We start from the raw sequence: 12,417 nt of genomic DNA, 5'->3' as shown, positions 1-12,417 counted from the left end.
AAATGAACTATTATTTGCATATCTTTTGAAAAAAGTTCACCCCGCCATTGAAAAATCGATTTCTCAATGGCGGGATGAACTTTTTCAAAAGATATGCAAATAATAGTTCATTTTGTGCTTTTTAGGTAAAAGTTCATCAAACTACAGTACAGAACCATGAGGTTGAAAAAAAGTCATAACCCTAGTGCCCTAGTGTGTGTGTGTGTGCGTGTGTGTGTGTGTGTGTGTGTATATATATATATATATATATATATATATATATATATATATATATATATATATATATATATATATATATATATATATATATATATATATATATATATATATGTATATATGTATATATGTATATATGTATATGTATGTACAGGCTCCCACACACAGGGGGGGGGGGGGGTCCTAGCAAATTTAGGTTCGCTATTTTCATACATACATACATACAATCATTTGGCAATTTTCGTGAAAAGTCACAGCTATTAAGAAAACATTTTCGCTATTGTTAGTAAAAGCTCACGGCTGTTAAGATATTGTTTTTATTTATTTTATGTGAAAAATACAAATATAATATAAAACAATAAATATAATATACAACAATGATGATTACTACACATAAAATAAAAAATTAAAAAAAAAAAAAGAAGCATTCTAAACCGAACCCTGTTCTCCAAAATAAAGCATCCAAAGCACATAAAACGTTACAGCATGCAGAAATAAAACTGATTAAACATAGTTACTTAAAAAACGTGACATTTGAGTTACACCATTTTCACTGAAAATAGCAAAAACATTCATCCGTTAATTCTCTCACGGAAAGAATAATTTAAATTAATTTAAATTAAAATAAGTTTATATATAGTAACTCAGTATGTATATATCGTAAGTAAGGGCCGCGAAGAAAAATTTGTTTTAAAGTTTTTTTAAATGTTTCTTAACTATTTTTTATTCAAAGTTACATTGATTTTCATTATTTACATACATCGACTGATATAGAGATAGGCGCAGTGAGTGTACATACATCGACTGATTTAGGGATAGGCGCAGTGAGTGTACATACATCGACTGATTTAGGGATAGGCGAAGTGGAACGCTTATACATCAATTAAGGTTTTTGGTTTGGACGTGCATTTTTTAAATAAAAGAAGAAAAAAATCGACCAATCAGAAATCACTACCGTGACCTGAAGAAAAAAATTAAAGCAACGGTACCGTTGTGCTAGACACAGCGTTTAATTTAATGTATTGAGTTTAGTACTTATCAAAGTTGTTAACAAGGCCAAAAGTAGCTACACCAAGTTCAAGGACAAGAGTAAGAGTTTCAAGGCTAAGGTCTACGCAAACATTCAAGACAAACGACTTGAAATTTTGCCCGACGTTAATAAAGCAATTACGTAAAATAAAGATTGATTAATTACGTAAAAAAAAGAATGAAAACTTTTAATTCTTTTATGTATTTTTTTATGAAGGCCAAAACAATCAAGGTCAATGCTAATAATTTCAAGACCAAGGCCTTAATTTTTGGCCTTAAGGCAAGGCCAAGGACTAACAACTCTGGTACTAATTAATTTACGGGTCGACGAACGCTTTAACGTCTAAAATGATGTCCTAATAACTGTGCAATTAAAGTTTTAATAGAGATGTCATATGTTATGACGCGTTATGTGCTATTTAAATTGGATGGCACATTTAATTAAGAGATCATTGACCTATAGCCTTAAATAAAACATCGATAACAAAAGGTGCTGAATGTCAGAAGTGGGATTTGAACCCACGCCTACAAGAGTAGACTGCGACCTGAACGCAGCGCCTTAGACCACTCGGCCATCCTGACACAAGTATATAAGGAATTAAAAAGTTTATTATTTTTAATAATAAATTTTACATTGTTCAGGCGTTTCGCTGAACTTATGCAACACCAGTGCGTGTATGTTGCCTCTAAAATTTGTCTTTGTTTGCACTTTTTATTTTTCTGCATCATAAATTAGCATTATTAATCGTAGTATATTAATACGTAGCAATCAGAGAACGTATTATTGTTTAAAACTTCCGCTTTATCGGAATTATTTATTCTTTTATTTATTTTTAATGTGAACAGACATTTAGAGTTAGTGTTTGAAAATGCTTTATTCGTGCTTAAGATAAGATGTTATAAGTGATTAATTTGTGTGGTTAATTTTCTATAAACACTTACGTCTTATTATTTGAAATTTCTTCTTCTCTGAAAACTTTATTGAGATATGCGTTATCGAAATGAAATAAAAAATCAAAGATCTTCCACTAAAACAACTAAAAGGTTCATCAAGATATTCCAACTCTAGGAGAAATTCAGTTTTTAAAATTTTTCATGCGATTATTCTCGCATCTATCTGCAACAAACTTATTGTAGTTGATATCATTCGAACCTAAAATTATTTTTGCTCTACTCTCAACTATTCCTTTCATACAAGAGATTGACTTGCTGTTATAACTGTTCCTTTCATACGAGAGATACTTGCTGTTGTAACTATTCCTTTCATACGAGAGATACTTGCTGTTATAACTATTCCTTTCATACGAGAGATAGGCATACTTGCTGTTGTAACTATTCCTTTCATACGAGAGATAGGCATACTTGCTGTTATAACTATTCCTTTCATACGAGAGATAGGCATACTTGCTGTTGTAACTATTCCTTTCATACGAGAGATAGGCATACTTGCTGTTATAACTATTCCTTTCATACGAGAGATAGGCATACTTGCTGTTATAACTATTCCTTTCATACGAGAGATAGGCATACTTGCTGTTATAACTGTTTAAACCAAATTAAAAATTACCACATTTTTGATCAAATGAATACGTTACATTATTCAGCTCTAGTGGTTTCAATGGTTAAGATTTTCATTATGCTCTGGAACATCTTCTACTATGGCCAAATCCTCTGAAAGATCTTTTACTATGGTCAAATTTAAGGGTCTTTTAATAGCAGATTTTCTGTATGTTAGACCAAAGATACTTACAACAAATTCAAGAAGACCCTGTCTTGCATCAATTGATATCTTAGCAACAGTGCAATAAGGATTCCATCCTCTTTAATTAATCATATGAAGATTTATACCAGTAGCATCTTTTAACTGTAACTTATATCTTCATTCCCTAAAGTAAATGATTTAGTTGATAATGACATAATAAAAATTTGACAATGTGTTATGCGGTTCGTCAATTTGAGTTCATATATTAGGTTCATTGTCTTCCCTATGATTAGTCACATATATTTGCAGTACCTTTGTACCTTTTACTCTTGCTTAGAGAATTTGAAATTACCATTATAGCTTTTAAAGATATAATAAAAATATAATTTTTATTGGTTTGTAACAAGTTTTTATTGCCCTGCTACTGGTGACATGTAACCCAGTGCAACCTATTCCAATTTCTGCTGCCTTGTGGGATTCGTTATCTAAGCAAAGGCTGGAGTGTACTTCCTGTCATCAATACTATTTAATATCTGTCATGCTTATAGAAATATTTTTTTTTAAGTTATTTTTTAATTTTTCATTTTTTGTGTGCCATTTATATAGTTGGAGGTGCCTTAGTTACTGTGTTAACTCACTGTAATTTACTTTATTTGTATATTTGCGTTCTGTCTAAACCTCTGGTTTAGACAGAACGCAAATACACAAATAAAGTAAAAATGCAATCTGTCTAAACCTCTGGTTTAGACAGAACGTTGTTTTATGTATGTTTAAATCTCTTTTCCTGTTTAAATCTTTGATGCTCAGTAACTAACTAGTTACTCTAACTATAAAACCTATTTTCACCTTAATTTATATTATTTCGTTAGATGTAATATTTTTCCTAATACATTTCCAAAATATCTTGTTTAATGTTTTAAAATACTGTTTACAGAAAGTAACTTCTTATAACTATTCCAGGTCAGGTCAGATTCAGGATCATCACGATTACCCTGCTACTGGTATCATGAAAACCAGTACTACCTTCCCCGTGCCTTCTAGGGTTTGCTTTTTAGGCAAATGCTAGAGGAAACAAATTATAAAACCTACTTAAAAATCTCTTTTAAGTCGGTTTAATAGTTGGGGTTTTTGGTTGATTAAAGGCTAGAGATAGTGTCTCAATAAAAATACTCATATTCGACAGATCTTAACCAGCTACTATCTTGTAGAAGGCCTCTTAGGCAAAGGCTCAAGGAACAAGCATGATTCTGCTAATTAGCCTATACTAACTATTATGAATGCTGGATCTTCTTGACTTTACTCATAGATTTTTGCTTTTGCCTCCTTGTTAAGTCCTAAGCAGCTCTTCCTGTTATTCGCTAATAAGGGTATAGCTTTAAAACTCAGTTTAATGGTTCTGAGGCCGGCTAATATTAAGGTTTCCCAAACTCTGTGGTAGCTCTCAGAGAGGCTAATTCTATCAATAGCTAAGAAAAATCAGAGTATTATTGGTTTGTCTCTGGTAATGCTTTTGGTGCGCATTGTCAAGGCCACATAAGGAGCTCTAAGTTATGACTTTGGGTTAATTAACATGGTTGAGACAACTGCATAGGTCATTGCTTAGGAGTCCATGCTCTATCTGTGAAAGTCAGTTCTCTTTAAATTTAAATCATGCCAAAAGTAACCCTAAATATTAAGCATAAAAAACTATTCCCACCACCTAACTGTTTTGATATATCTTTTACAAATATTAGTGGTCTGCAAAGCAACCTTCTAACAGTTAAATCTTGCCTCTTGCAATATTCACCAGACTTGGTTGCTCTTAGTGAGACTAATTTAAATTCTGGTGTTCCATCTTCAAATCTTCATGTTGATGGGTACTATCCTTTGATTCACAAAGAATTCAATAGTCACATGCTTGGCTTAGGGTATACATACGTATCAATTCACCTATTTGTTACCATTCATTTATGTGCTTCTACTTAGCACCACTTCACCACTATCACCTTTCTCCTTGCTTTTTATCATTCTCTTTCTTCGCAAGACTGCACTTTTTTAGATGTAATTTTTGATCAAATTGACCATGCTCTTTCTCTTTACCCCTTTGTTAATGTTGTTGTTATTGGTGACTTTAGTGCTCATCACAGTGAATGGCTTGGCTCTAACACCACTGACCCTGCTGGCACTAAAGCCTATAATTTATGTATTTCTTAATCTCTTACTCAGATAGTTAACGTAGTAACTCGTTTATCATTTACCTTCATTTATTGATTTGTGTTTTGTCTCTGACCCTAGCTTGTGTTCAGTTTCTCCTTTTTTTACCTTTAGTGGTTCTGGTTATGCAATGTTCTCTATAAATCTTTCATCTCATACTTCTTCTTCGGACTCACCCTATTGTTGGACTATTAACTACTACCCTAAACTGACTGCGATTCTTTTCGTTATTTTTTTTTGTAACGGTCCTAGGGCTAATGTCTCAGTGAGAATGGAAGTTTTTTTTCTATCTCGTTGGTTCTAACTCAAGCCTTATTCTACTCCATGGTTTTAATCTTTTTGTGTAGTTGCTATATCTAATCGTAATCATTTTTTTCATCTTTTTCAAAAGAATAACTCTCTTAAAAGGATACCCACGTTCCGAGAAGTTGTGTTCATATTAAAGAAAATGTTTAAAAAAAACGTTTGGGCTAAATTTTTTTACTAAAACTAAATAATGAATGCACACTATTAACTTTAAAATTCACGTTTTAGTCGAAGCTCGCAGTCTCCATCTTTTTTGGTTCTCCGAGTCTGTATAATGTTAGCCGCAATCTGTAGACTTGATAAATAATTTCATGCTTGTTTAATTCATATCAGTTTTGGTATATGACGTCATCGTATAAATTTTTTCTTTTCAAAATATCGTATTTTTTTTTGGCCACAATCACCAAATCATGTTTATTGTATAACTTTTTACTAAATCCTAACAAAAAAAGTACGTGATACAAAAACTAAAGTAATTTTGATATTTGAGTAACTTGTTTTTAACAATTGTAAGTATATAAGTGTTTAACAATTGTAAGTATAAATCTTAATCAAGATTTTTATATAAAAACATGTAAAAATATTTTATATCGAATTTATTTTTAATGCTAAAACTGTTCATTGCAAAACTTGCGTTTGACAATCCCGGTAGTTTTTTAACTTGAATGGATGAAAGAATGTTAAGAGACAGGTTTTAGCATGGCACGCTTTAAAAATACGACGTGTATTGAGAAAGGCCAAATACACAACGTTTTACAAAAGCGCGCTACGATGATTTTAAATGTCTGCCAAAATATTTGAATGCAAAAGAATTGCCAAAAGATGAAAATTATTGCGATAATTAATAATGAGCCATTGGATTTTTTTTTTTTTTTTTGCAAGTTATAAATTGTATAAAAAAGGGCACAAAATTTTTTTTTTTTTTTTTTGTATACATTATTATTGCTAATATATTCTAATTAAGCCAAATTTACATGTATTATTATTATCTCTCTTATTTAGTTGTTTTTCTTATAGTCTCTTCGTTTCTCTTTTAAGCCTCGTAATAGCTTATATCTGAGTTCCATTTATCAGTTTCTCTTTTTCTTATATTCTTAATTAATTATTAACGGTATTAACATCAACATTTAATAATAAAAGTCAGTTTAGTTATCGACATAGCTAAATATCTTTTGAAAATAGGTTCAAGTATGTGTTTAATTGAATAAATATGACAAGATTTTTTAGATAATTACTCTGGCCATCAACGAGCCAAAAGAAAAAGAAAGGGTAACCGATTTTTAAATGATATTGGGTATAATGACTATGATGCAATAAAGAACCTATGTACTTTCAAACCAATAATAAAAACAATAACTTTGATAATAAAATCTTGAACCATAATCCAAAGTCTAAAAAATTGGCTACTTTAATAGCCACAAATCTTATAAAAACATTTGGTATAAAATAAAAGATAAAAATTTTTTATCTTCAAAACAAAAACACCATAATTGTTTAATTAAGAATATCACAAGATTTAATTATTTATGCAAACCAAATATATATACATACATGCATACATACATACATACATACATATATATATATATATATATATATATATATATATATATATATATATATATATATATCGCCCAACCAGGCCCTACCCTAACGCCGCCACTGTATATATATATATATATATATATATATATATATATATATATATATATATATATATATATATATATGTATATATACATGTATATATACATATACATACATATATACATATACATGCATATATGTATATATACATACATACATATATATGTATATATACAGATATATATACATATATATACAGGCATATATATATACATATATATACATATATATGTATATATATACACATGTACATATACATTTATTGTTAGTATTTGTGAGTAGAGTTTTGAATCTTAAATAAAGAAATGTATTTATTTTTGTGGTTATATCCATACACTGTGCGTAATAAAGAGGACACTAAGGGAAATTTTAGGTTAGTGGTAATTGGGGTATCAAAAGGTGCATTGTCAATCTTTAAAAATTTCCAGGGAGGCTAAAAAGTGACCTATTAGGTTGAAGTTGTGTGAAGGAAAAGTGTTGCAAAAATGTTTTAAAGTCTTCAAAATTTTACAAATAAAATCCATAAAATTATTAAACTAATTAAATTAAAGTTAAAACAATTGCTTTAATCATTATATGATATTATTAAAAGTTAAAAATTAACTTTATTTGATTTCCACTTTATTATTGCATTTTTCAATTATACTGCAATACAGTTTAAATGCTAGAATATGTTTTTAATATTTTTTTTTGGCTATCAAAATAACGTTTATTAAATGTCTAAAATTAATTCGGTGGAGTTTAAAGACTTTTTCTTGATTTTTTTTCTGAACAAATTTGTACTTTTCAATATAGAATTGATTTTATGCAAGTTTACAAGCTCTTTTGAATATGATAATGAGCGAACACAAAAATAAAGTGGTAAAAGATGGTCTAGAAGATTGATAGGCACTTCTTTAAACATCTTGGTCAAAAATTTTTTGAAAAGTAAGATAAACCTCAACATCTTAAAGAAATTCTGCCATCAATTGGCAGCTTCGTTTTACATGAGCTTTTTGGTTGACTTTCTTAATGCTAATTCTGCTAGTTGTAAAAAAAGTATCAGATAATACAGACCAAAGATCATCTAGATTTTTTAGATTATTATATTTTTTATTAGTATAACAATAACACTCTACAAAAAAATTTTGATTTGTTCTATAATTTTTTCAGACAACAAAATTAAATAGTATTTTTGCCAAATTTTTAAATAACGTATTCTTCAATAAAAAGTACTAAATACGTATCCACCAAAATATTGAACTAAATATTTTTCTTTTTTTGTTTTCTAAATATGATTAGCAAGGTTCTACAAGAGGTGAGGTTCTGTAAGAAAAATTCTTTCTGATCTGCAACTTTATAAATTTTTATTAACTCGAATGAAAGCTTCGTATCATCTTCTAAGAGTATGTACTTTGAAAGCTCATCTCTGATATACGGAAGGCATAAAAATCGTTTAAAACAAGAATCTTTTTTTAAATAAAATTCATGAACTTATTTGTAGAACACGTTTCTTAACCTCAGTTTATGCATTTATTTGCTGTATTAAAGAGACACTATTTGAATGCTGCTTTGTTGTGTGGCGTTTGAATTTATGTTCCGGCTTCCATTTTATCGTAAACTGGTAAAAGTAATTTTGGAAGCGTTTCTACTTCCAATTTCAATAAGAAATGACCTGACATTATTGATAAACTTACGTTTTCAAAAAAAAAATCTGATTCTAGATCTAATATGAAATAATCGAGACCCTGTTCATCTGTTAACTTCGCCATTTTTTAAATTTCTGTGCCATTATTGGTAGTCTGGGTACACTAAATAAACTAACTTCAACATAAATTCAAAATTTAACTTTTATTATTTAAAAACAATAGAATCTTGTGAAAACGGCCCAACTGGCCAACTGTTTATGAGTATGAACAAATGTACTTTTTCATTAAAGGGGTCATCCATAAAGGACGTCCCTTTAAGTTTAACTAATGGCAAGAAGTAGGAGAATGTTGGCTCTCGTGCGCAGAGACTTCAAGAGTAATATAGCGTCTATTGTTCGATGAGAATCTCCGCGGAAGGGAGCCAATAAACTTCTACTACCGGTTATTAATTAAATTCTGAATGACGTCCTTTATGGACGACCCTAAATAAGTTTTTAAGGCGCATTATTGAATAGTAGGAAATGCAAAGTACTTAAAACCATTGTTTTTATAAATAGTAACTAAAACATTAAGTCCAAAACAAAATTCATTTAATGAATAAAAAGATTATTTTTTCTTCAAAAGACTTTGGTAATTACTAAACTAACAGGCCCGTAGCAACCGGGGGGACATCAGGGGCATTTGCCCTCCCTTTCCCCCACCCCCAATAATTTTTAAAACAAAAAATTTTGAAGTTAGTATTTAGAATTAAGATATAAAATAAAGAAAAAAAAAGGATAATTTGTTATCCGTATTTTAGACCTAAGTTCCTTTTACAAAAATTTGTGACCTACTACTATTTGACCTACCTAGTAGTATTGACCCCCCTCCCCCACTCCGCAGTGGCGGATCGGGGCCCAGAGCTGATTTGTTTGGAAAAATAATAAATTAAAAAAAAAAAAATAGGGTCCCCAGCACTGCCCCCTCCCCCAATAAAATTTTTGCACCTACGGGCCTGACTAAACACCACTTTACAAGTTAAATTTTACAGTGTTAACGCCGTTTTATTTTATAACAAAAGTTTTTTTTACTCAAGATTTTTTTAAGTTTGTCAAGTAATAACTTTTTATAATTACACAATACCGTAAAATCGCCTAAGTTCGGTCACCATGTAACTTCGGTCATTTAAGAAAAAATATAAAAAAAGCATGCAAAGCTCAAATTTTTTTTTTCTTAAATGATATTTGTAATGAGTTCGTAAATATGAATCTATAAAAAATAATGTTTAAATGCAACCTTCTGTTATTATTAAACTAAATGATCTTATTTAATCTTAGTTTTATAAAGAATCACCAAATTAATTATATTTACAAAAAAAAAAAAAAATTATTTGAAAATTAACTACTTTTTTTATAAAAATTAGTGAGATTTTTGAAATAGTCTAACTTCGGTCATTCACGGATAAACAACGAAGGAGACGATTAGCAGTAATATTGTGAAATCTTGATTGTAAAGTGTAATTTTGTGAAATGTTGCGAATGTAAAATTTACCGGTAACTTTACCTGTAAATTTACCAGTAAATTTTGACATTTTTATAATGGGTACACACTATGGTATTTTATTTGAATAAAAAATTTGTTCATAATGTCAAAATTAACTGACGGTTCTTTGATTTCTAAAAAATATAAAGCTTGTGACATTTTTTGGAGATAAAATTACAGCTCAACGACAATTATGGATGCGTTGCGAATCCTGTGACGATTGGTTGTGTGGATCTTGCTGTTCTATTATGGTCAGCAATACGTGCAAGAATTACCAATAAACATACAGAGCTCATTCTGGAATACTGTTATTTATATAGCTTCGCTGCACTTCAACCCTTTGGATCTCTCCCATCTTTACGTTTTCCTGACTCTTCTGTCAATTGTCAGAAGGAAACGGTTTTCCTTCTGAAAATTGACAGAAGACAAAAAGCACAATCACCAGATTTGATTGGATTCAAATCTGGTGGTTGAGCTGCAATAAAGCTCTATTGTTTTCTTTGGTCTTTTAATTTATTTATTTTTTTTAATTATTTTTATCTTTTTGTGTTTTGAATGTATAAGTTGTGTGGCAAGATGCTATATATTGTTAAATCTGCCGCCATTCATTTTGATCAATCAACATATGTACTGATGGAATGATGCAGTTCACTAGCTTCTCCACAAAGGTGCATTGGTTAATTGTCTGTATAAATGTTACACAAACCTACTTCATTAAAATTAAAAATGTCTTCTAAATGTCAACACTAAATAGCCGATACCTTGCAACCTTTTTGGTTCCTCTCGGACATTGAATTCCAACTGTTGTTTTAAATGTTTTCTTAAAAGTATTCTGTAGCAATTCTTCGAAATTTTTCTTCCTACTATTTCTATGTTACTGATCATGGAGCCATCCTTCATACCCTATTATTTCTATGTTACTGATCATGGAATCATCCTTCATATTTATTGTTTCTATGTTACAGATCATGGAATCATTTTTCATATTTATTGTTTCTATGTTACTGATTGTGGAGCCATCCTTCATACCTATTATTTTTGTAGTACTGATTATAGAGCTATATCTATGCTACCTCATATCCTTCATACCTTTTATTTGCCACTTTATTGCATCACTTACTGCTTCTCGACCTTTTTCTTTTTTTATTAATTTAGTTTTATTAAAGGAATTACAAAAAACATAATTTTTATTGCTCTATTGCCTCTTCAATACATTTAATTAAAAAATTCCGGGATGCATTACCTTAAATCTTAAAATTCTAAATAAAAACAATGTGCCCAAGCAAAAATATCCTTGTCTAAAAGCTAAAAAAGTGTATACAATCTTATAAAGTACAATTATCTTTTCATGTTAAAACTCTTTAATCAGCTTTATTAAGTGCCTAAATCTTAATTAATTGATTTTTCTTAATAAAGCTTAATAAATTGATTTTCTTAATAAATCTTAGTAAACTGATTTTTCTTAATAAATCTTAATAAATTGATTTTTCTTAATAAATCTTAATAAATTGATTTTGTTACTTTTTTTACTTATTGCTAAATTTTTTTCTTCGTATCATATCTGTGTTTTTCATTCATTTTGTATTAGACATCTGATAGCGAACATGAAAACAATCATGTACCATTAACTTCATTCGAAGAACAAGTCAAAAAAACGGAAAAAGAAGCAGAATTGAATCACAAAAAAGTAGATGAAGATTGTTCATTAAGCGAAAATAGCGATATATGTGATTACTCAACTTTAGATTTTAGTCTACGTGTTTCGGAAGATGAAGATTAACGCATATTAAATATAAAACTTTTTTTGTGTGAACGATTTATATGTTGTTTTTTTGGGGTTTTTTATGTGTGTTTTTTGATTTTTTTTTTTTTTTTGTGTGTGTTTTTTTCTTTAATAATTTCATTCCAATAAAATCTTTTTTAAAAATGCATTTAATTAGTATTTTAAAAGTTGCATTTATTTAAGGATACTTTTTTTTTACTATATGTGTGTTTGTAACTTTTAAGGGAATGGTATTAAGTTGGCACCTGACGTCTAAATGATATAAAACTAAAAGGATAAAAAAACCTTCTGAAAATTCTCAGATTTTTAAATTTTTTTTATTTTTTAATGGTTTATTATTTGTAAAAAAGTTAAAAAGCTTTAATGCAGGATAATTTGCGAATAGGTGCTGT

General features: G+C 29.4%; 1 protein-coding gene and 1 non-coding gene across 2 annotated transcripts in view; one reads left to right on the top strand and one right to left on the bottom strand.

Moving 5' to 3' along the window:
- LOC101240464 (protein timeless homolog) overlaps positions 1–12,192 on the top strand; it is a 111,614-nt gene extending 99,422 nt beyond the window's left edge. The window contains exon 39 of the mRNA XM_065810167.1: positions 11,831–12,192. Within this exon, the coding sequence (XP_065666239.1) occupies positions 11,831–12,022 (192 nt within the window). The 3' untranslated portion in view covers positions 12,023–12,192. The remainder of the gene's footprint in view (positions 1–11,830) is intronic.
- trnal-cag (transfer RNA leucine (anticodon CAG)) lies at positions 1,744–1,827 on the bottom strand. Its single transcript has one exon. It is a non-coding gene; the product is annotated as a tRNA-Leu (tRNA).
- Positions 12,193–12,417: the final 225 nt, after the last annotated feature.

Source organism: Hydra vulgaris, chromosome 11 (assembly GCF_038396675.1).
Source record: "Hydra vulgaris chromosome 11, alternate assembly HydraT2T_AEP".
Classification (NCBI taxonomy): Eukaryota; Metazoa; Cnidaria; class Hydrozoa; order Anthoathecata; family Hydridae; genus Hydra; species Hydra vulgaris.
This window is presented reverse-complemented; position numbering and strand designations above follow the sequence as displayed.